Below are 25323 nucleotides of genomic sequence, written 5' to 3' on the forward strand. Positions count from 1 at the left end.
GCTGGTTCCCTTCCGGGCCGGTGATCCTCACCGGGAAGGCTTGTACGGCAGCCGCTGGGGACCATTCAGCACAGGCTATTTTTATTTCTCCCCAGTCGGTAAACTGGGCTGGTTCGTATTGTGGCTGCTTTTTGGTGCCGCTTAAAGCTTTACTTGGTTTTGTTTTAAATTGCATTGGCTCTATTCTCTTCGTCTCAGAGTCCCAGCCGGCTCCCGTCAGCTCTTCCGAGCTGCCGGAGCTGCTGCTGGACTCAGAGTCGGAAGTCAAATGCCAGCGCACTTCCGGGGCTCGGTGCCGTTTTGTGCGGCTCCGACCCCGCTCCTCCCCCCGGGGGTGGCGCCGCTGCCGCCCCCCGGGCTCGCCCTGCCTCCTGCAGGGGGGGGTTCCTCCCTTACATGGTAGTGGCGTCAGGCGCGGCTGCCAATTGGCTCCGAGCCCTCTGCCGCTCTCCTCCTCTTTCTCCCGCACACGCGCATTAACAAAACTCCGCGCCTCTGGGCTCTTCGCGCCGAGACTGCCCGCGCCCCGCCCCTCCCCTTGGCTGCCGGCGCCATTTTCAAAGGGATACGGGGGCGGCGTGGGTAGGATCTCCTCCCGAGCCGCGGCCTCCGTGCGTCTGGCTTCCCCCGCCAGCCTCCGCTGACAGAGCTCTGCGCGCTGCTGCACCTCCGGCAGCGGGTCACTGACCAGCAGTGGTGGGGCGGATGGGGAAGCCGCGGATTTTTGGGAGGTTTCCGCGGGGGGGTCCCGGGCCCCGGCCCGGGGAGGGGGGCGACGCGCCGGGCCCCCCCAGATCCCCGCTCCCGGGCGGATCGCCCTGAGGGCCGGTTTGCGTTGCCGCTCCTACCCCTAGCTTGGGTGTAACTAATAAACACGTACGCGCTGCGCTCCATGTCTCCTGCTCTTCTATTGCTCCGCACAGGGCTTTCTCTACTTTTCCCCATGCCTTAAGGCTTCTGCCACTGCCTAAGGATTTCGTGTCCTCGGCCAGCATGGTTGTGTTTTCTTCCCGTATCTCCGGATGCAAAACATCCACAGGGCGTTCAATTGCCCCAAGCTCAAGCAGCCTTGCTATAGCAAGATAAAAGTCTTTGAGCTTACACTCAATTCCCCATTGCTTATGAACCTCACTTACGACCCTGGCGATGGCATCCATGACGACCGCAGGTCCTGGGACGTCTCCCTCGCCGAGAACACGGTTTCACCGGTCTGGCTGCTGCTCTTGTCCAGGTGACACCCGCTGCCCGAGCGAATTATTCCCGGGCTTCAGCACCAGTTATGTTGCCTTCATGGAAGACAACGGCGACCTGGTTTCAAGGAACAGCACGGCAGCCCAGTCTCTCCTGGGCCACTCGGGCTAACGACACACGCAGGACACCAATGTGGTGGACGGTCAAAAGCGTTTATCTTATCTCATGGGTTTAAATAGTCTTGGGGGACTCTGCTACGTCAGGAGGGGTTGGCAGGGTCTCTAGGGTTAGTTAGGAGTGGAAGACTACTGGGTTAGGTGTGGTTACATTCTTTGGGGTAATGGATAACATGTTGCAGGGTGAAAGGGGGATGGGGGTCTTTCTTTCCGTCACATCCCGAAATCTTCCGTTCGCCTGTCCCTATCTACTACACCCAAGGGATGCTTATCCTCAGGAGAGTGTTCCTTCCCCAGTCTTTCTCTGGAGTGTGTGCCAAGGAAAGCTGCTTTCTCTCTCCTGGCTTCTCACAAAGGCTCAAGGCCAGAGGAAGCCAGGACTGCTCCAATCCCACTCCAGAAACCACACAGCTGGAGGATAATGCTGAGAGCCTGAAGAATATCTCTGTAAAACCAGTTGTGCAAATCCCCAGCACCAAACTATTCTTTCCCAAGGGGCCATCAGTGCTTCTCAACATCCCCTAAATGACTGAAGCCCTCACTTCCCACCAATCATCAGCTGTAGAGAGGTGCCCCAGTACCCTCTGCTTTGGAAAAGTCATCTCCAAATGGTAAGAGCAGAGCAGGAAAACAGGAAGCAGAAAGAAAAGTGGACATGTGCTCTGTGGGCACGGCTCACTGTTCCCTAAAACTCTTGTCATCTGGTTTTTCATGGATTTCACAGATTGGGTAAAAGAGCTGGAAGCTGCCCAAAGAAGGGAGGAAAGGCCTTGCACCAGCACAGCTGTGCAGACACAGCTCCCTGCTACCAGCATGTGCAACCCATCCTTTACACACCACGACCACCCAGCCAAGGTGCATTGCTCCCTGCAGAGGCTGAAAGCAGAATTCTATTGTGGAGTTAGAGAAAGCTGTCCTGGAAAAATCCCTCACTTTGAGGTTACATTTATCCCCCAAACGGCGGGAATAGCAGCAAGAGGAAAATCCATGCCCCTCCTTGGCCCAGGAGGCTGTGGCTGGACTCTCCCACATGGCCTAATGCTTTACCCACAGCCACAAACAAGTCCTTAGTATCAGGTTTTAACCAACCCCACAAGTCCAACACACCCAGCATGAAGAAAAACAAACCTCAAGCCCCTCATGGATCTCCCCATCCAGCAAACATCCCACCCAGCCGCAGGCCCAGCCTACAAGGCCTTCCTGGCTGCACCAGCCCTGCTCCCCCTGCCAGGGGAGCAGCCCCAGCTCCTTCTGCCCTCTGCAGCCTCCAATATTAAACTGCCTTTCTCTGCAGCTGGTGCCCAAAGATGCTCTTCAATGGCACAGAGATCACAGGCTGCAGGGGTGCACAGCCCCACATGTCTTTGTGTGGACAGCCCAGCTAGCCTGACCCACAGGAGGTGTGAAAAATGCCTCCCCACGAGCAGTCTGAAGACAGACCCCGCACCCTGCTCTCTACTATGAACAGCAGTCTGGCACAAAGCAAGTGAAGATGGAACAGGGAAACCACGGGGAAATCCATGTTCTCTGGGGAGCAAAGGACCACAGGTTTCTCTTGATATCAGAGCTGAAGACAAAAGATAAAATTAAGGGAGAACTTGTCAACACAATCCAGACTAAATTCTGCTCCAATATCTCCGCAACTGATTTCATTGAGGGGTGCCCCAGCTAACACCACTCCAGAGCCAGGTTCTTCTTGCCTCGCTCAGATAGAATATTGGAGTATCTTGCCTCCTCTCACACAGGGCAATATGGAAATCTTACATTTAAAAACCAAGTCATGGCTGCTACTGACCAGTCTATTTCCCTGGAAAACAGCCCCACAGATACTTACAATGTCTATCCTGAAGTCTTTAGGGATGAGACCTTTGTTGAAGAGGGTAAAATTTCGAGAAGTAGGCTGTAGTGCTGGGATCCTGCCAAACACTATCAGCCTTGGACTTGGGTAGATTTTTGCCAGCTGTCCAGAGCTCCGTAATTCTGATCTCTATTCCAGGAAGCAGGCAAAAAAGATAAACCACCAAAAAACCCCCAAAAAACCAAAAACAAACCACAACAGGGAAAGCTAAAAAAGCTTAACCAGCTCAACTCCACTCAAGTTATTTCTTTAGGGACAGCTACCACTCTTCACCTGAAATGCTGGGCTTTTTGGGGGAAAAAAAATACATATTCACCTCCAAATTTAAAAGGATTAAAGTAAGAGAACCTTTTAAACTACAAATTGTTGGTCCACAGGCAAAATCTTTGCAAGAAATCTCAAGTTAAGACCAGGCTGACAGTTAAACAACTGGTTATTCTGGTGGGGAGAAACCCTCCTCTTTAAGGTAAGCAGCCTGATAGTTGAAAGCAACTGTTTTGTCAAACTTCAGGCTCCCTGGCACAGCCTGCACTGCCTGTCCTTTCTGCTGATTTACATGCAGTGCCACAATGGCCCAGGTTCAGATGTTTGGCACCATCATTTCCATGTCTTATATTAAAACATGTAAGTTTAAGTCCTTGCAACCACTCTTCAAATGCCAGCTTTCTTGTCTTTTACAGAAAGCTCAAGGTTCCCAGAAATCTGACATCCTCTTTTGTGCTCAGAGAGATGACATTTAAAAACAGATGTTTCCAAAGTTAATAGCATTTTAAAGAACAATTAACTAAAATTATCCTTGATTGCTGCTTAGATGAACTACCTTCTGTGTCAGACACTGAGATTACCACCTCTAAGGTGTGAGCTGTTTGTGCCACCGATCCCTCCTGTCCTCCTCAGCAGCCTGTGCCTGTTTTCCCCAGGAGAATCCCTGTACCTCTGCACCCTGCCAGGAGCAGTTGCACAAAGGCACACATCTCCCCTTGCACTCACCAGTGGGTTTCTCTCATCCCCAAACACGCCGATAAGAACGTTGGTGCGATGCTTGCCCACTGTTTGGACTTCAATTGTAACTGGAATCTCTGCAATGCTGTGAGGCTGGGCAATCCCACAGGGTTTGTGGCTGGAGTAGAACACAGGAGAGTCCTCCTTGTGTTCCTGGCAGGGACAGAATCAAATGCAGCTTCAGAGGGACCTCTGAAGAAATTTTACACTCCTTAACATCCACCGCAACAGCAACTTACACACATTTTTAAACATCCCCAGGACAAAGGTGAAAGGCACAAACAAGATGCAAGAATTGTAGGCTTAGCATTCTCAGGGGTTCCTGCAAGGAGGCTGCCAGCACAGGCACTGGTGTCTGTGGATGCAGCAGCTTTTCACAACCCTCTAATATTGCCCACAAGAAAACACCCTGAAGACTGGAACATCAACTATCCTCAGGAAGTTAAACTACATCCTGAAGTTTACATTCAGGTAGGATCCTGTTCTCAGCAGATCTTTAAGACAGAACAGAAACCAGCAAGGCCTTATCCAAACCCTTTTTTACCCTATTATCTCCTCAGTAATATTTGAGAGGAGGAGGAGGAGGTGGATGCGATGCCAAACCTGGGGAATAAGCCCGTAGCAGCCAGGAAGATTGGTGCTATCTGCAATGAGGAACTTCCTCTGGTATGGCACCTTTGGCTGGCACTCATCGTACAGCAGGACTTGGGGGTACACGTGCAGCTCAGGAACGAGACACCTGGGCAAAAGATGACCCCGGGCAATGGGATACTGAGAGAATGGAGAATGTTTACCCCCAAAGATTGTGAAATGGAGCATAACACATTTGTCACTGTCAAACGGACATTTAACAACCCTACAGTGGTAAATTGCCTTCAAAGTCTTCCTGGTCAAACATGTCTTGTAAAGGAGGGGCAAACCCTGAGCGGCAGCACCAGAGGCTGCCAACTGCCCCAGGCAGAGCACTTTGTTCCGCAGGGGCTGCCTCAGCTCCTCCTTTACCCAAGGGGGCTTGCAAGGACTCCTGTAACAGTCCTAGTGATCTCTGGGGAAGCCTTCTCAACAAGGATCAGTGCTCACTAGGGCTCAAGGAACACACAACTCTAGCAGCTCAGTAAAAATCATTCTCTTCTCTCCCACGGTGCTGCTGCCCTGCTTGAGAACTCAGCTGTTTGGCCCAGCCTTGGAGGGCACGAGACACCCCCTGCCCTGCAGAGTGGGTGATCTCCCCTCCCAGGTCCTACAGCTCCCTCGGTCTCTCACTCCACAGCTCCATGCACTGACTGTCCCCAGTTGCACTTGCTTGACAAAATGGCAGCCCAGGCACTGACTGGCTCTGCCTGGAACAGGGAACAGCACCAGGGAACTGCATCCCTCTTGTCCTTAAATGACAGCCAGAGCAGCATAGCAGGATGGAATTCTGCTGCAGCAAGAACAACTTTTGGGTTGAGTCTGAGAACATTAAAGCTCAAAACAGGAAGCAGAGGAAGGAGGAAAACTAGAGCTGACCTGCCTCATCAAGGGCTGTTTTCCCCTCCTAAGACCTTGCCCTCACCACTCTTTCTGTGAGCCACTTCCCCCTGCCATGTGCCCTCATTGACAGAACCAGACCCTGACTCTCAGCAGGCTGCTTGGTGTGTCCCAAACCAGTGCAAGGTGGCCACAACCAGCACAACTCCACCTCTTGCAGGAAGAAGGAGAGGAGGCCTCAGGAAATTTGCTCCAGCTCAAGCACCAAAACCCAGACCAATAAAATTTATCATTCCTGGTCCCTTTAGGAAAGGGCCCAGAACCGTGCTGGGCAGTGAGCAGGGGTGCTTTTCAGCACAGGCTCATGTCCAAGCACCGCTGTTCTCATGTCCAGCTGAGCACAACAGGAGGTCATTAGACAGCACTTCTCCTTGGGAGCTGCAGCCAGCAAACCCCGTGCAAGGCAGTGGCTGGGGGAGGCCAGGGAAGGGCTGGTACCTGGCTGTGATGACCAGTGATGCCACTCCCTCGCCAACACCCTCCAGGTCCACCAGCATTCTCCGACAGAATTCCATCACTGTGTTGGAACACAGGGTCACTTGGTGGAAGAGAAGAGCAGTGAATTCTTCCTTACAAAAGCTCATTACCCATGTGTGATATCCTCCAGCTCTTGTTTCATGGTAAGGAAAGGGCAGATTTTGCCTTTATTCTTCTGCTGGCCCATGTGTAGAGCACAGTCTCAGAGTAGCAAAAGTCTTCTGGCAAGACCAGATTTGTTAAACACACCTTGGTATCAGGGCATAGGTCAGCCAAATTGAAACATTAGACTAAAGCTCTATGGACCACTGTATTCAAATTAAGAGGCCAATTTTTCATCTGACTGCAATGACATAAATGCAGAGGAAATCTGACTTGAACAGAATGAGTTCAGCTCTACAGCAGGAAGCTGAGGGCAAAGTGGGGCCCAGCAGGTGCTGGGCAGTTCATGGCTGCATTTTTTTGTCTCCACTGGAGTTCCCTGCAGTGAGCACAAATCATTCTGCTCCCCAGGAGAAGGGAAATGAAACCGAGAAGCAAAGTGCTTTTTACAATGACATTCCTCTAACAGCCACCTTCTGTCCTCATCCTCCCTCTGCCCACTTGCAGTCAAAGAAATCTCTCTCAAAAAGCACAAGAACGGCTTCAGTACTTGACCATATGGTATGTGATCTCAGCTTGTGATTTTGGAAACAACACGGTGCTCCTTGAGGAACATCCCAAGGAAGCCAGCCAGCAGAGGCCTTTCACCAGTGCAGATCTCTCACTCACACAGGGCTCCAAGTGCTCAAAGCTGGCACCAGAGCTAAAGCCCTCCCACACTCCAGGGAAGCTTCAGCCCTGATGCTGAAGCATCTGTGGCTGGGCTCTTCCCATACCTCGATATCCTGGTGTCCCTGGGGCAGGATGGTCCCTTGGCTGGGATTCATTGTAAACTCCTTTGGCTCCACATAAAAACGAATTCCCTCCCTCCAGGACGGGTCACTGTCGCTGTGTATCTGATCAAAGACGTTCACAGCTGGCTGGGTGCCATCGTCCAACACGCGGAGCTTGAACGTCACTGGCACCGAGGAGGTATTAGTCAAGCGACAGCTCTGGGTGTAGGGAAAGCCTAGGAAAGGACACAAATATCCATTTAGGCACCAATTATGACATAACCCTTGGGGTGAATATCCCAGTAGGATGAAAGTGTGACTGGAGTTTAGCTCTTTATTGTCTGAACTACAGCTCACCGAGAAGCTGCAGGAAGAATTCATCATCACTTAATTGCCTTTGACACTGATTCCAAACTGCAGCCTTGAAAATGCCTACTCCTAGCCCTGCTGAATACTGCAAGCTTCTCTCTTTGTGATGGGGAAGAGCTCCCTCACCTGCCTCAAACCAGCACCAGTTATTTCTCAGTGATGGGTCTGCACCCAGACCGAGGATTTACTCTGAGAATTCAAGCTGTAAAATTCCCTGTTAAGGCTACCAACACTCCCACCCTTTTCAAGATCTATAAACAGTGAGTCGTCATTGAGAAGAGGCTACAGCAAAAGAAAGTGAGGATGCTGTCAGGAACTAGAACGTGATCCAAAGCACCCTAACGCAGTTCTCCTTTGCAGGACCCTTAAGGCAGCTCTTGGTTTGGGCCAAACAGACTGAGTACTTGACAGCTCAGAGCCCACTCAGCTGGGGGCAAACCTGAGCCTTGCTTTGAGATTAGCAATTGGGAACCATGGCCCACCTCACCCAACAAACGGGGACATCACACCCGTGCTGCTCACCGTGATTGCTGCCTGCAAGGGCTTACCCCACTTTAGCTCTGACATTTGCTTTCTGTACTGGAAAGTCAGATCCAGCCAGGCATGGTGGGGATGCCCTGCAGAGCCTGGACAGCAGCCACGACCTGCTCTGCAGTGGACATCTGGCTGGGCTGGCCAGCCCTGTGGGGAGGAGGCTTCTCCCTGGGCCTGCTCACCCAGACTCATTGGAACACAGATGGGGAGAAAAAACAACTGCAGGTACAGCCCAGAGCTTCTCTGTGCCCATCAACAGTGACCACTGCCAGCTCCAGCAATGACTCCAGCAGGGAGGCAAGGGAGGCACAAAAAGGACAAACATAGATGTCAAAACCTCAAATGAGACTGAGGTCACCACATGCAGACAACAGCCAGCAGTTAAAAAGAAGTAAAGATACAACAGCTGCCTTAGCTAAAGAGACTTTAGGAATTAAATCGGACTAAGCAGGATGAAGCTCTTGTTTCAGAACCATATTTCTACCTGTTGCCTTTCTTGTTTCATTTATTCAAAAGGCAACTTAACAAGTGCCTCAGTGGTGATGCAGGGTGGAGAAGAAGCAGCTCAGGAAAGGCAATTAGTTTTCTTAAAAAGTTAATGAAAATCATTATTACGGGTTTAGGCTTCGTAGTGAAGAGGGGGGATAGGGGTCGTGGGGGGTTTTGGCTCTGGGGGTGGGCTTCTCCGTTCCGAGTTTTTGGGAGTTGTGGCGTGATGCCGTGGGTGGCTGTGAGGCCGGAGCCGAGGTTCGGCAGGGAGCGGAGCTTCCCTTCCTCCCGCTCGGGATGGAAGGTCGGCTGCTGCTGCTGCGGGAGGTTGTGTGCTTGGCCCGGGACTGCCCTGGGCTGCGGCTCAGCGCTGGGATCCAGCCTGCCTGCCTTCCCCGCTCCTGCCTGCTGCTGCTGGGCAGTGCCCAGATTCCCTCTGCCCGTGAGTTTGCAAAAGGAGCATTTCCCATTTCCTTCCTTCCTTCCTTCCCTGCCAGTGCCGGCTGGGAGGGGATCACTGCCCTGCCAGAGCCTTCACCTCCTCCTGCTGTGATCATAATTACACCAGAGGAGAAAAACACTGTTTGACAGGTTGGAAACTTCTGCTTATTGTGTTGTTGTTTGTGCTGATATATTCTAGTAAAGAACTGCTATTCCTTTTCCCATGTTTTTGTCTGTGAGCCCTGTAATTTCAGAGGTATAATAATTTGGGGGGAGGGGGTCATCTTTCCATTCCAGGAGGATTCCCACCTTCTTTGGCAGACATCTGCCTTTTAAAGCAGGACAGAGACACCAGAAAATACTGACTTTCTATGCCTTGGTTCTATTTGATCTCACAATGGCAGAATGCTACCTGAGGCACCAGCCCTGGAGTTCACACCCTGAAGAGGCTGCTGTGGCAGAACAAGAGCGAGGGATGCTTTGGATGTTCAAGTGCTCCATTGTGGAACACACAGATCCCTCACGCTGTGTAACAGCCCAGGGAACACTCACCAAAGGAGATGTCCCCGAAGCTGAGCTCATCGAGGTCGAAGTGTAAAGTTGGTCGAGTGACATTGCCCCTGCAGTGGCGAGGACAGAGGAGGACATGGCTTGGTTAAAGGGAATTGCAAAGGTCCAGTGTTGTGGCTTGGGGGCATAAAACCTGGTGTCAGGGCACTGCGGGGCTCAAATCAACACACCACCATGTACTCGGCACAGGGCCCCTGTGGACAGGAGGCAGCTAAAGCCAAGTGGCCAGCAGCCAACAGCCACTGATGGGGCTTTGGGCTCAGGGCAGGCAGGAAAAGCCCCATGGTTGCTGGTGGCCCCATGAAGGACCCTGAACACACACCCAGACATTGCCCTGTGCCTCAGTTTCCCCATCTGTAAAGTGAGGGACATAAAGGTGCCTCCACAAACTTCTGTAACCAGCCTTTCCAGCCACAGGTTCCCTGCTTTGCTACTTCTGAGCTGGAACTGCTGCTCCCATGGAGGAGCTTTCTCAGGAGAGTTTGACCCATGCAATTATTACAGACAGTTTAGAGACATGAATCCAGGGGAGCCCCAAACATCCTCTGAAAAGAGCAGCAACAGTTCTACGCAGTGGACAGATGAATCCTAGAGGAAAGGACCAGCTGGCACAGCCAAGAGCAATAGCTTCAACAACCAAACAAGGGTGTCCTGCATCTAGCACAGCGCCTCACCTGTCCTTGACCTCAGCAGACAGACTCCAAAAGTCACCAACTGAAAATCATCACTTGAAGCTGCACAACACTCACGAGTTTATTTCATGGCAGATGCCAATCAATGCCCACTCTGCCTTCTGGTTAAAAATCAAGGACCAGTGAACTGTGCCTCCTATTGTGTTCACAGGACTGCCACTGGCTCTGCTCTACACCTCTCAACAAGAGACACCTGCCCTTGCTCAAGGAGAAAGCTGCTTATGTAATAAAATCCCATGAGCAATCTGGGGGAGGGACAGAGGAGCATCAATTATTTGATGGTCAAAGGTTCCCTCTTGATTTCCAAAATAAAAAAGCATCACTTTTCCTCCAAAAACAAAGCTAGCATGATTGTTTATCTTCTATAGGCAGACCTACTCACCACTTTTCTCTTGCTAAGTAGTAACTTTCTTGCTCTTTTTAATCCATCTCCCTTATTGGTATAATTGACTGCAGATTGCTTTAATTTCTTTACTGCCTTGACCCAGTGCCTCCCAAGAGCAGCAGCCCAGCTCCAGAGCAGCCAGCATCAACTCTCCTGGCTTACCCTACATGATCCTAGCAGCACATGGCTCAGGCTAGCAGGGACAAGCCCTCATGCTGCTGTGGTGCTGAGGACTGAGCTCTGCCTCCCCTGCTATCAGCCCTCCTCCCTTTTGCTGGGCCAGGATTATCTCTTGCCATGGCACCAGCCCATGGGATGACGCCCCTGTCCTTGGCACAGTTCCTGCTGCACAGTTCCCTGTCTCCCACATCAGCCCTTTCCTGGCTGTGGAAAGGAGCTACCAGGGCACTCTCTGCACAGGAGCTGAGAGCACGGCTCGTGCCCCACAGCATGGCTGTGAGAGGTGAGGTGAGGCTGCTGCTGCTGCCCATCTGGGATGGATTATTAACACAAGTTTTTACAAACACTGCTGCTGGTGCAGAATCACCCAGGCTGGCCCACCTCCAAAGCCCTGGGGGCCTTGCTGGCTGTTCAGCGGGACATCCCAGAGCAGCTACTGCCCAAAGCTGATCCATCCCACTGCCTGCCATGGCCCAAGGCAGAGGGAGATCCCTGCAGGGAAGAGTCATTCCAGCTCCTGGGTACCATACAGGGCAGGAGGCATCCTCACACTAAGGCAATGCCAGGATCAGAGCAGAGCAAAGACCTCAGGAAACGCCTTTTTTCTCTGCTCAGCCCCCAAATGAGGAAGGTGGGGGATTGTCCCAGATGTGCCCACCAAGCTCCCACAGTCCTTACTTGATGGTCAGGATTGCAGGCACAGGAGATCCAGCCACACTGAACCGGACTTCTTCCTCAAACCTCCCCAGCACGGTGGCGCTGAAGGAGATCTGAATAGTTTGGATCTCGCCTGGTGTAATGATGCCCTCCTCAGGTGCAAACTTGAAGAAGCCCACATTTGTAGTTGAAGGAATACAGGGGAAGGGAGCATTAATAGCTCCTTGGTTAATCAGCTTCACCTGCAGCAGCAAGAAAGCAAAATGGAAATATACATGGAATCTTGCCTTTTTGTGAGAGTTATTTTCTAATGATGCAATTAAGACCCAGAAATGGCAGAAGGTGCTATGTGCTGCTGAACGGCAGAAGTTAAAAGATACAACAGGACAAGCTCTGCCTTTAGGTTTTCATGCAAAGCTGTGGTAACTCCACATAACTGCAGTCACCCTGGGGTTATCCCATGGACACAGAGCAGTCACCTCTGGTCAGCACCACCAAACTCATTCAGACCTGGCCCTGACAGCAACATGGGGTGACTGCAGCTGCGTAGTGAATCACCACAGAGCTGCTGCTGCTGCCCCAGCGAGCACAGCTCCAACAGTACCATCTACTCATTCACCTTTTCTCACACCATGAAAACAATACATTGATTAGGAGGCATCAGTGTCTAAATATATAGACAGCACCATCTTTTGGTAAGAAAAATCTGTGTGTCTTTGCCTTCCCCAGCCAGGCTTTTGAAAGTGTCTGGCATGAGGCAGTGCTTCATTTTCTACCTCTTTCAGTTGCTCTCTCATGATTTTTTTGTAAACTTGATACCATTGTCAGGGGAGGAAAATAGGTAGAAAAATCCTTTGCTTTATTCCCAGGAACACGTTTCTCTTTCTAGAGTCAGAAATACACTAAGGCCAAAGCGTGGTGAGGGATTAGTCAGCAAGGGAAAGAATTCCCAAGCCCTTTGCAAGGGCCAGCACTGAGCCAGGAGGCTGGATGGCTTTCCTGTGGCTTCCAGGAATGAGCAGCAGACACTTGACTGGAAGCTGTTTGCAGTGGACTGGAGTCCAAACGCAGCCAGTTTGTTCCAGCTGCTTCTCAACAGCCCAGTACAAAGGTGCCTTGTGTCTGGCACTGCCACAAAAGCCTCTGAAGGTGCAGCTGTCTGACCCCCTGTTGCTCTCATGTGCCAAGGGGTTGTTTTGCAGGAAGCCTCCCAGCTGATCCCTAAGGAAGGCTGCCCAAAAGCAGGGACTGGGGCTTCATGAACAACAGACACACCTTTCTGACCCCTCCAGATTTGACCAGTACATCAAATATTCCCTGCTCACAACTGCCCAGGTTGGCAGGAATTCCACAGCTCCACCAGCCTTGCTGCTGCCTCAGGAGCCATCAGGATCCATCCCAAGCCCTGCTGCTCACCTCACAGATGTGGGGGTTGTTGACAAGAATGTTCCCAAGGTTCACTGAAGGACAACTGAGTTCAACCAAGGGTCCTTGGCCTTCCCCTCTGAGGTGCAGGGGCAGCCTGCTCTCACGGCCTGGGGAGAGATATCCATTTCAGTACAATAATTCCCTCTGTTACACTGCATTTTCCAGGCTGCCTCAGGTGCTAGTCCCCGACTCTGAGCTGGATGCAACCAGCTCCTGATGCTGCAGGAGAAAATATGGACCCTTCTCTTCCCTCAGGAGATATCCCTTGGGGCTGACTTGCAATTTCTAACCCATTCCTTGGGCTAGTTTCCAATTTTAGCCACCAGTCTGCTGCGTTAAAAACGTTTCTGAAGTCCTGTAGTCATAGGCCAAGGTGTAATGGGTATAAATTGAAAGAAAGGAAATTTAGGTTATTAGATATTAGGAAGATATTAGGAATATTAGATATTAGGAAGTTAGATATTAGGAAGAAATTTTTTACTGTGTGGGTGGTGAGGCACTGAAGCATATTGCCCAGGAGTGTTGTGGAGGTTCCAGCCCCGAAAGTGTTCAGAGCCAGGCTGGATGGGGCTTGGAGTGACCTGGTTTAGGGGGAGGTGTCCCTGCCCATGGCAGGGCCCTTGGGACTAGATGACCTTTAAGGTCCCTTCCATCCTTACCATACTGTGATTCTGTGGTTTCCTTCCCATGCACTTAGAGGAGCTCAGAAATCCATTCAGTGCAGGCACAAAGCTCATCAAGAGTTTGGCAATTACCAAACTACCTGGCCCAGTGGCACACAACTTTGTTGCCAAAATCCTCAACTTCTGGCACTCAGCATTGTGTTCTACTTCCACAGACTGAGCTGCAAGGTGACAATTCCCATACAGGGACAGAAGCAGGTGCTGGCCAAGGGTGCTCCTTCTACAAACACCCTGGGCTCAGTGGGGCTCAGCCACTCTGGTCTGGTGGTGTCTGGGCAGTGGGAGCGATCCAGGGTCAGGGAGCCCATTTCTAACTCAGCTCCTACCACCTGATGATGGAGCCATGGCAAATGGACCCATCCTGGAGGTCAGTGGCCTAGAGGGGCTCAGTGCCTGTTCACTAAAGCTGCTGTGCTCTGCAGCTCTTTGGCCTTTGAGGGAATGCTGGCAAAGCCATGGCAGGAAAACCTCTCCCTGCACTGCCTGGGTTGTCCTGGGATCAGTAACCCAGACACAGGATTCTGAGCCCTGGCCTTGCACAGGAGACTCCCTGGAAGCTGCAGGGCCAGTGGGGATATGCCAGCACTGCCCTGCTGGCCAGGGACTCTTCCCAGCAGTTACAGGGGAGCCCAGTGGGCTCAGGCTTGCACCGTGGCTTCACTGTGGCTGAGAGCAGCAGGGGAAAGGAGCTGTACCTGAGATGTTGCAGTAAGCCATAATTTGGTATTCCAGTGCCTCTAAGGGTTTGAAGGTCACCTTGATTTCAGCCCAACTATATGGCTGAATTTCTCCCTCCTAGAACAGAAAAGGGACGGCAAAACATTTATCTTCAAACTTCACATTTCTTGTTTTCAACCACAGTCCTGTAAGCCTTTATTTAGAGCATCAGTGATGAGTGAACAACACAAGGAAGCACTCCAAACCCAGCTCAGCACACCGCTGGAAGCTCTCAGTGCTCAGCTGATCAGCTCCCACTCTCCACAATATTCCTACTGCTCTGACACAAGCTCTTGGTCACATCATGCTGCTGTCACCTACAGTGGGATGGATGCAACTGCCACTGTGCACTGGTGGCTCTTGGCCTTAGATGGCCATAGGAGGCCATAGGAGTAACCAAGAAGAGAACATGATCCCCCCTTCCTTGGAAATAAAAATGTTAGTTTAACCTGTTTTGAAAGAATGCAGAGGTTGGGCTTATTCTGGGGTTTACTCCAAAATGAGAAGGGATTTTGCACTGTGCAGACACCAGGCATTCATCATCTCTCACAATGCCAGTACTCAGAATCAGGGCTCGGGTTGGTGGGAGGACGTGGCAGTTTGCTTGCACAAACAGAAAAGGAAAAGGTTTTCTGTCCCTGTGTGCAAGAGAACTCAAAAGGCCCATTTCAACCTTCCTCCCTTGTGTCCATGCTCTCAGATGACACTGGAAGGGACACTCAGAAATAGTGCACGACATGGGGATGGGGATTGGCATTTCTAGAATTAACCTTGGGCTGAATTTGGCCTCCAGCGAACCATTGCAAGCTTGAGGTCAGTATGTGAACTGGCAGAGCTGCAACAGCCTCTGCTGAGCCCCACGCACCACGTGTCAGGGGAGCCCCTGCCTACAAGAACTGCTCCCTGTGGACACTGCAATGACAGCACAGAGCACCCTTGAGCTCGAGCCCTGGCAGCAGAGCTCGGCTCTGTCAGGCTCCCAGCCCTGCCTTGAGCCTGCAGGGCAGAAATGCTTCCAGCAGGGAGCTCTGCAGCCGCACCAGAAACTTGATGTCCTCCTTCTCAGCACACCCAGCCAGCTGAGGATCTACTGAGGGGCCAGGGATAGGGTGGGTGGGAGAAAGAAGAGGAAAACGGGGAGGAGGAAGAGGAGGAAAAATGAGGTTCTCAGCTATCACTTACCAATGGCTCAATGCAAAAAATGGCACTGGAGAACAGCATGGGGTCTTCTTGTATCTTTGCCATCTCCTCTTGGACCACATTCCTCATGAGGGAAGTATGATCTTTACAAGAGAACTTCTCCATTTTTCTCTCCTCCATGAAGTTTTCCAGGCACACCGCTTTTCGGCGCCTGAGCAAGTACTGCCTGCAGCCACAGGGAGAGAAAAGGCCAGCAGATCATTTAATAAGCCACGTATTTGCAGAGAGAAGTGTGAGTGCAGGAGGGAAAGCACTTGGGGAGGAGCAGCAGCAGCTCCCCAGCAAGGGCTGACCCCAAGCCATGGGGGTCCCACATGGATCAGAGGAGAACTTGCTGTTCACTGGCACAGCAGGTAGTTTTACTCCACACTTGCGAGCTCAGGAGAGGTTTCCAAAGCCAGCATCCCTCAAGAGAACCTCCTGGCTCAAAGCCTCTGCCACAGCTGAGGGAGAATCCAGCAGCCACCTCAGTTAGCTTTTCCTACCACTGAGCTGCCTGGGGGAGGCAGATAATAATCATGGAGCAGGACTTCCCTCAGAAGGGGAGGTGAAGCTGGGCTGCAGCTACATGTTACCAGCATCACTCTTTGTTTCTGCCATTTTGGACCTGCCCTATTCCCTACTCTGCTTTCACAAGAGCATCCCAGAGCACTTCCAAAGGAAATGGATGAATTTAGGCACCTCATCCCTTCAGTGACAGTCAAGGTTTTAGATGCAATATGCATGAAAACAGAGGCTCTGAAAGGGGAAGGGACTTTGTTGTGCAGGAGGAAACAGCAAACTCCTGGAGAGGCCTTTTCATGATCCAGAGCTGTTTGGGTCCCATCCCAGTGCATGCTAGTAGAATGTCCTGAGAGGGAAAGGGTCCTGCACTATCTCCTCTCATAAAAAGTCCTCTCTGCTCTGAGATCTCAAAAGCTTCTCTGACAGCAGGACAGTGGCCCTGGAGCTAAAACCATCCCTAAGACCAGAAGTAAGGAAGAACAAAATGTCCTGGTGGCACTCTAGGACACAAACTGGCATGAAAACACATGTAATTGGAACAAACCCCACAGAACCAAAGCCAGGTTGAAGTTTACTCTGGGTAAACATAGTTGCTTCTGAGGGGAGAGTGGCTCACCTGGGGTCCAGGCTGAGGCAGGCAAGTGGGAAAAAAATGAAAGTAACAGCCCAGGGAAGTAGCCAGAGAAGGGTTTTCTTTAACACGCAGAGCTTGTATGGAAATCAGACACTAAGGAGATAGAGAAGGAGGAAAGGAGATCGAGAACAGAGGAAAACCAAGAAGCCCAGGGCACCAAAGGACCCTCTCGCCAGCCATTCAAGCAGGCGAGGGTCAATCTCCTGGTCCATTGCAGGCAACGTGAAATAGCTCCGGGGAGTGAGAGCAACCTGGCCCGCAGCAACCAGGGGCTTGCCACGGCAGTTTTGGCACAGCAGTTTTGGCACAGCGTTTTTTCAGCTTTGGCGTGGCTGAGCAGAAAGAGTGCAGCCACCCACCCTCCTTGTGTAGTGGGTTGTGTCTTTTAGCTGGTTTTGAGGTGCTTGCCCTTTTTTTTTTTTCCCTTTTTTCTTTCTTCTTCCTGCCTTTTTTTTTTTTTCTCCAGAAACGGCTTACAAACGATGAAGTCATTGCTGCTGCTGCCAGCAGGAATGTACTAACTCAAACTGAACCCCCCAAGAAGGACGCAGCTGTCCAGGCCCCTGGCTGCAGGGAGCATCTGACCCTGGTACTGATATCAGAGAACAGTGTGAAAGACACCTGTGTATGGTGTCAGCAGAAGAACGATCTGCTCTGTCCAGTGTCAGAACTTAAGAAGTGGAAAGGCTGAGGAGCATCAGGGAGACCGAAACAGAAATAAACTGGTGGAGTTACACCTGTCCAATCCTGAGAGGAGCTCAGCAGAAGTCCTGCCCTTCTTGTGATCAGGCAAGAGGAGACCTAAGAGAAAGTGGGGAATGGAAATGGGTCTCTACTGGGGAGGTAATAAAATTCTGTCCTGATGCCCATCACCTACCCAGGTGCCCTGAGAGAATAGGTATGAGGCCCTGGCTCTCGAGTGTCTGGCAGATGACACTAAAGAAAAAATTCTGTCTGGAGAGTCTCCCAGTTGCACTTGTCTGTCAGACAGATCACAGCCTCAAGTATTAAGAAGAAGGGTAGTGGTAGTAGGTGACTCCTTTCTAAGGGGAGCTGAGGGCCCTGCAGATCGACTGGATCCATTCCACAGGGCAGCGTGCTGCCTCCCTGGGGTCCAGGTACTGGATATCACCAGGAGATTCCCTAATGACTAAATGAACTTCATCTGTTCACCATACAGTGACCGTGAAAGAATAGAGTTCTCAATATTCAGCGAAATAAGGACATGCATCAACAAAACTTCCACTCTGGACTTCTGGAGGGCAGATTCAGCCTGTTCAAGAGATGGATTTGGAGAGTACCTTGGGAAACAGCCCTTAAAAACAAAGGGGTCCAGGATGGATGGATGTACTTCAAGAAAGAAGTCTTGAAGGCACAGGAACAAACTGTCCCTGTGTGCTGAAAGATGAGCTGATGGGGAAGACAACCAGCCTGGATGGGCATGGAGCTTCTAAGGGAACAAAAGAGGGTGCATCACCTTTGGAAAGAGGGGCTGGCAACTCAGGAAATGTTTAAGGATGTTGCTATGTCACGTAGGAAGAAGATTAGAGAGGCAAAAGCCCAATTAGAACCTGAGGAAATCCAGTCATTGCAATCAACCTTTCCTTCCCAAAATGCCATCCTTGGCTGGAGTGTAAATGGAACTGGAATGCTCAGTGCTGAGCTCCTGAAGCCCAGGGACACACACCCTAGGGCCAGGGATGGTTTACTTGGCCTAAACCATTCAAAAAGCACCAACACCCCCCTGAGGCCACACGCCAGTTTCAGTCTTGGGCCATGTCTCTCACTGAAATGCATCTTTCAAACCAACCTCCTCTTCTCTTCGTTCTCGTATTCCTCAGTAGGCAAAGTCTTCCACTGGAAGTGGGCTGTGATGTTACTCCTGTTTTCAATTAACACGGTTGTGTGGTTTGACATGCCAATGAAAGTCTTGCCAACGTCCACAGAATTTGTGCTCAATCCCATCTTAAGATCTACAGCTTGTCCATGGAGGTTTGTCTGGATACTTTCTTCACCTGGAACAAAGCAAAGGAGTCTTTGCTCAGCTTCCTGGCTGCCAGAAACACAAGGAATAGAGCAAACCACAGGTCGCAGAAGAAGGTGTCACAGTTTTTAGCTGAATGAGCAGTTCTGTGTATCAGTACGTTTAGCACATCCTGACAGCTCTGGGTGTACAGAGTGAGGATGTCCTGGGCACCTCCTTAAACTCTTTGCTGGTCAGCAATAAGGGATCCAAGGGATCAGGAGAGACATGAGTCTCATGGGATGCTCAGGGGAGACCCTGGGCAGGCCAGGACTGAACAGGGCTCCTCAGCATCACCTGAAGGACTTTGATGCAGAAATCCTGGTGATCTGAGTGGGTCATCGGAGCACACGGACCAACCTCACTGTACATACTGTCACCTAGGGGCCAAATCTCTACAAACACACTGAGAAATAAATGCACCTGGGGGCATGTGGGCAGCAGAAGGAGGCCCAGAGGAACAAATGAAGTGACAGCCCACAGCAGGAGGGGACACAGGTGAGGAAACACAAGCAGCCCAGCTCTGTAATATGACAAACCACTACAAAATGAACACCATGAAAATCATCATCATCTCCCTGTCCAAACCCACAGCCACATCAGTCTTGAAATATTTTATATTGTTCTGATCTCAAAAACCAAGCTGGAGCATTGCAAATTGAATAAAAAAGGGACAAGGGAAAGATTAGTAAGTACAGAGCAGCTTCTGTATGATCACTGAATGGGATTCCTCAGTCTAGAAATCAAATGGGAGATAGATGTGAGAGGTTTGCAACAGCATTAATGGCCGAGGAAATGGAGATGAGGAAAAATCTGTCTTGATTTGTCACCAGTGAGGAACTTGAGGGCCTGAAAATGTTATTAGACAAAAACTACATATATATGTAGAGGGTGACAAGAAAAAGGGTCTGTGACACGCCAGTGGAGAAGCACCATATGGGACAGAGGTGTGCAAGCAATACATTGTATGGGAGCGAGTCTGATGGAAACCTCACACCTCACATTGCCCAGGAATAAAATAAAACTTCACCCAGGCATAACCACGTGACAGTGGAGAATTAGGGATCCTCCTTCTTCCACTCAGCAACTCCCAAAAACCCCTGTTAGAGGGGATCCACTTTATCAACTCCCTAAACACCAAGGAGTTCTCAGTTTTCTCTGGGGCAAAGCTGAACAGGGGAGGGACCTCTAGAGGCAATGGAGGGGGATGGGACAACAGGGAGTGATGGTGCAGAACTGTCCCATTGCTCGTGCAGGGCCCAGCACTCACCTGTGTTGCAGCACACTACCAGGGACCCGGAATGGTCGCCAGTCTTCAGCGGGTGAAATCTCACTGTCACCTGCATGCTGTCACCAGCGCCCAGAATTCCTGTGGTTGGAACCACAGAGAAAGGACTGCAACACAGAGAGAGGGATCAGGACCGGGGGCACACCTGGGGATGAGATTCCTTCTGCAGTGCAGCTCACTTCAGCTCACTTGGGCAAGCAGGGAGAAAACCAACCACAGTCAGCAGAAAACAGACAGAAAAGACTGAATCAGAAACAGCCACTGACCCACCTCTAAGAAGATCCAGCCCTCACAAGATCCTGTGGGATAAAATTACTTCATGTCCCCCATACTCAGCCCTCTGCAATGAGACTCAAGGGTCCGACTGCCAACAATCCCATCATGGTTTGTGAAAAGCACAGAGAGGGTTCAGAACTATCTGCATGCACAACTTGACACTGACTGCCTCAGGAATTTCTCTTTACCTGCTGCCTATAAACCTCATCTCAAGAGATGCAAATGTTAGGGCACTACCTGTCCTGTGAGATTACAGCCTAGGAATCAGACAGGGAGAGGGAACTTTTCCTTGAAGACCAAGGAATAATTACTGCTGAATTTGCAGTGTGGTTCTTTGGTTTATTTTACCTTAAAAATGTGCTGATTTAGCCTAAAAAGCACATCAAGGAAGTGGAACAGGAAGTTTTGGTGTATTTACCAGCAATGCAGTCTGGCACTCTGGGTTGTCATGCATGCTGGTAACTGTTTGCTTGGCCCAGCAAAGAAACTCTGTGCTATGTGTTGGTGCACTTTGGATTTAACAGGAGCAATTAGGATTGGTCACCAGGTAAACAGCTCTTGCCTGACAAACACAGGACTCCATGCTTTGATGCTCAGGGAGAGCTCAGGGGAAATGTGCTTCTGCCCAGCAGCTGCTGCGCATTATGCTCTTCTACAGTCCCACTCATGAAACAAAAGTTCCTGGCCTTGGGGCTTTGCTGGTGGCCAATCTGTCACTTAAAATGTGTGTTCTGGGGAGTTGGGTGATGAATGCATCACACACAAAACCAGAGAGAACATCTGGCAAACTGAACTTCATGTCAGTAGTGACAGCTGATGAACTTTGCTTCAGGTTCTGCTCATTAAGGATCTATTGCTGCAATGATGGGCCTGACCTATTCCCATTACCACTAGTGAGAACATCACTACTGGCTGATGGGGAAGCCTTGGGCCAGCAATGTTTATGTGCTGGATGTGAGACTTTGGAGGGAAGGGAGGAAAGACAAGGCCCCACCCTCCCCAAAGCCAGGCCAGTGTACGTGCTCCTGCATCTGCCCCAGGGGTGATGCCAGGACTGCTGCAGGTCTCTGCTGGGGCTTGGGGCGATCAGTGCCTGGTGTGGGCAAGGCACGGGATTTTTTCCTATTCTTTTGCCAGGAATTTCACCAGAACAGAGAAGCTGCCAGTTAAGGGAATCCCTGGCCACACTTCAGCACTACATTCCATTCCATTCCATGCCATTCCCTTCCCACTGCTGCCACATGTTACATGCTCGTGCCCTCAGATGGCAGGATGGGAATAACACTCCGAGGGGTGACTTCAGGGGTTGCCTGAGAAAGAAGGTGTCTTCTTATTTTCAAATTATCAGGAGAAGAGTATCCAGCCAAGTTCAGGATTCAGTTTCAGGACTGAAAAACTGAGTGCAAATCAGCCTCTGCATCTCCTACATCCCACCCTGGGCTGTACCCAGCAGACTCCTCTGTTACTGCTGTAGCAGTCATCTCTCACACAGACATGGCTCCCCAAGACCCAAGGACACAAGCTCTACAGCTAAACTTAACTTCTCTGAATTTCAGCCAACATCATTAAGCTGTTCCCCGAGCCCACAGATAGAAGAGCTGTGAAGAAGACATCCCTGACACTGAAATAACCAAATGAAAACCACTGCCAAGAGATGGGGCTGGTAGGCTCAATTTTGGCCTTTTATCTGTAAATTGTGAGCTTTCCCTTAAGACAGTTCTCATCCTGTTAGATCTGCCCTTTCAATGAATCACTGCTGTACCCAAAAGGCAGAAAAAGATAAGGTATGGAGGGGGTTTTAACAGGTTGCTTTCTTCTGCCTTTTAACTAGGTCCATTTTTATCTTTGTTTCCTTGTACAGCATCTAAAGACGGGTCCAGATCTCCCAATGGCACCTTGCAATCCCCAGACACTGCTCTTGCTTTGAGCAGTGTGTCTGCTCAGATGATTTCCAGAGATCCCCTCCAGCAAGTTATTCTATACTTTTAACTTCTAAATCAGCTCAACTGCTTTTCACATATTCCCCAAATATCTCTTATTTCCTAGACACCTGTGCATGTAGCTATGAGCATGTGGTATATTGATAGGCATTAGAGGAGCTCGACCTTCATGGAAGTTCCCAATGAAGAATGCATGATCTTCTGGCAAACATTTAACACAAAACAAAAAAAGAAAAAACAGCAGAAACAAGAGGAACTTCAGAATATTTAAAAATAAATCTCAGTGAAAGGGGGCTCAACCATATTCAGAGATTTAAATCATCTGTTTGAAATTTTAAACTGGCTTTCAAAGGTTTATCATGGAACAGAAGAGGTGACTGATGTCCTCAGCTGACAAGGGAAATCAGATCAGCTTTAAGTAATAGGAATGCACCAGATGCCTGCAGCACAGCTCAAGCTGGGCATCTGATGCAGGGACCACTGGAAAGCCACGTGCCTGTGGCCTCCCAGAGAACGGGTCTATTTGGCTGACAGTGGTGAGTAAGCATTTCAGAAGCTGCTTGCGCTCAGGTGGGTGCAAGCCAGCTACTAACATGTTCCAGCACCCTGGAGGAAATCTGGGGCAGAGAAAGCTCAAAGGCTGCATCCTGCTAAGAACACTGAAAGCAAGAGCAGATGCCATTCATCCTGCCCATTTCCAGCCAGGCTGCAGGGCAGCAGCTGTGATGCTCTGGTTCCTTTTGTTGCTCTTTCCCAGCCCTGTTATCACCCAAAGGTGTTTTGGACTGCCTCACCTCTGGGTGCTCAGCTGGTAACGAGCTGCCTGGTTGCTGACATTGCGAACCAGCAGAGTCTTCTGGCTGCTGTACTTGACCGGACACACCGGGAAGTCCAGCTGGTCAGGGAAGTCCAAGATAGCTCGGGCACCAACTGCCCGAATTGGCACAACTATCCTTTCCCTTGCACTGCTGCAGACAAGCTCGTGGAAATAATCCTGCAGGAAAAGAAACTATCTCAGCACAGGATATTTAGTGCCATCCCCATGGCAGAAGAAAAACCATTTCCTGTAACTCATCAATGGCATCCATTTACCTATCCCACCCTAAAATGAACACTAAGTCCTACTAATATGTCACATTTTAAAGGCACCAGGGCACTTTGCAAAACCGATCTCTGTGGCATTAAGCTCTTGTGTCACTTGGATCATACAGAGAACTACCCTAGGCCACCATAAGTTTTACTCTAAATTTTAATAATGTTAAATAATTCCTAAGTCCCTTCTAAGGAACATGGAGCTAGGGAACACAGGACATTCCTCTTTAGGTTTCTATATTCCTGCTGTCTGAGAACAGGACAAAGTGTTAAACTGACTCTAAGCAGCAAAAGGAAGATGAGAAAACAGCTGCACCCAAAGAGCTCCTGCACCCAAAGAGCTCCTGCACCTCTGACCTGGTGTAGAAACATTAGTTGGCTCAGAACTCCCTTCTAACTTTGCCTCTCCAACCAAGTCAGGAGAAGAACAGTGCTAAGAGGTTGAAGGATGCTGTTGGAAAGAGCCTCTCTTTGTTTCCCTGCAAGGCTTCCTCCCTTCCATGCCATGTCCTAAACCCTTCTGTATGAACAAGCCTCCGGATCACAGCACTGAGATCAGACTTGCCAGGGCCCCAGCACTGGTGTTCAAACATCCTCATAAAAGCAGGTTTGGCAGGGAATGGGTGCCAGTTGACAGAGCCACCACAGTGACAGGCATGAAGACAGAGCCACAGCAGCGTCACTGCCACAGGCTCTGGGCTCACGGGACTGCCTGCAGGTTGTACCTGCCCTACACGAGCTCTTTCAGGCAGGTGTCCAGAGGTGTCCAAGTCCCCTGCAGCTCACCAGCCTCCTGCTGACTAAGGGCACCTAGAGCCCAGTGTGCCTGTGCCAGGCCGGGCTCACAGGCCCAGCACATCCTCTGCCCTGGCCCTGCAGCTGTATCATGGTCAGCTGTGCTCTGGGACAGCACAGCTGCAAGGCTGGAGAACAGAGGGTGTGAAAAAGCATCATCTTTGCTCCAGCCCCGGGTGAGGCAGAGAAGCTGCTGCCAGTCAGGAAGGAGGAAAGCTCTCTGACCTCTTAATTCCTCTAGTATTTTCCATAATAATTAAGGTCTTTTCACTGTACCTAGAAATGACTGAACATCTGTCAACACCCCTTTGTCATTTTCATACTGTTCCCTGTGCACCTTCCCTTGGGAATGCTCAGGAATGTGCAGGGAGGGGAAGCAGAGCCTCTCAGGCCTGGATGCAGTGCCTGACAGCACATGCCAAGGTGTGACTGGCAGCAAGCTGCTTGCCCATGGCCTGGAGCCGAGCTCACAGCATGGAATGGGATGTACCCAGGGTGCAGGGAACAATGGCTTTGGAGATAATTCTGTTTTGGCTCCTCCAGTCTCACCTTGTTCTCGTCAGGGGTGAAGCGGATGCGCACATGGGCAGGCACACCCGGCGTCACAACACGGTACACGTTGTTGGAGCACATGAGCTGGAAATAAGGTGAGCTCTCCATGTAGATCTTCACCAGCTGAGGAAACTGCAGGAAAGATATGAAACGATGATTTTACCACTTGTGGAAACAGGATGAGACAAGACCTGTCCGCGCCCTTGTGACATCCCTCCTTGACTCCTTTTCCAAACCACTTTCAGCTGTGGAGGTACAGGCACGTAATTCACAGGGGTGAACTTGAGTCCTTTCTGTCTGGGTCCAGCATTTTGGCCAGGGGCAGTAGGGCAGTGCCTGGTGGGAAGGAAGGGCCAAGCAGGTCAGCACTAGGATAGAGACACAGCACCTGAACCAAGTCATCTGCATATTCAACAAGATCAAAAAACCTGCTGGCTTCTGCCAGCACACAGCCATGCAGTCATGTTCCAGAGGGGGAAGGTGCTGCCTGAAAGTACAACAGCACATTATCCTGTGGGAAGGAAGAAAATCTCTTCTAGCAGATCAGGTTTGGGTAGGGCAGCTCTGGGGATACAGACAAGCAGACAGACCAGCAAGAGAGGAGACCAAACACTGTGCCCTTACTGAGAATAAAAGCAAAGGAAGGAACACAGCAAGACGATTCCTAAACCAAGGAGATGACAAAGAGAATTTAAATGGGCAGTAAAGCAGCAAGGAAGAATCAAAAAATTATGACAGCAATCAACTTGCCAAAAGTGACAGAAA

The 25323-nt window shown here is 50.5% G+C and overlaps 1 protein-coding gene across 1 annotated transcript in view; it reads right to left on the bottom strand.

Moving 5' to 3' along the window:
• Positions 1-25323, bottom strand: part of LOC144247087 (hydrocephalus-inducing protein homolog) — a 261188-nt gene that overhangs the window by 28536 nt on the left and 207329 nt on the right. The window contains exons 3-17 of the mRNA XM_077786425.1: positions 24556-24690; positions 22914-23113; positions 19886-20010; positions 18403-18607; positions 15544-15620; positions 12843-12961; positions 11448-11668; positions 9495-9562; positions 7113-7345; positions 6196-6326; positions 4831-4966; positions 4216-4380; positions 3202-3354; positions 922-1016; positions 570-683 (exon numbers count right to left, since the gene is read on the bottom strand). Of these exons, the coding sequence (XP_077642551.1) occupies positions 570-683; positions 922-1016; positions 3202-3354; positions 4216-4380; positions 4831-4966; positions 6196-6326; positions 7113-7345; positions 9495-9562; positions 11448-11668; positions 12843-12961; positions 15544-15620; positions 18403-18607; positions 19886-20010; positions 22914-23113; positions 24556-24690 (2177 nt within the window). The remainder of the gene's footprint in view (positions 1-569; positions 684-921; positions 1017-3201; positions 3355-4215; positions 4381-4830; positions 4967-6195; positions 6327-7112; positions 7346-9494; positions 9563-11447; positions 11669-12842; positions 12962-15543; positions 15621-18402; positions 18608-19885; positions 20011-22913; positions 23114-24555; positions 24691-25323) is intronic.

Source organism: Lonchura striata, chromosome 13, assembly GCF_046129695.1.
Source record: "Lonchura striata isolate bLonStr1 chromosome 13, bLonStr1.mat, whole genome shotgun sequence".
Classification (NCBI taxonomy): Eukaryota; Metazoa; Chordata; class Aves; order Passeriformes; family Estrildidae; genus Lonchura; species Lonchura striata.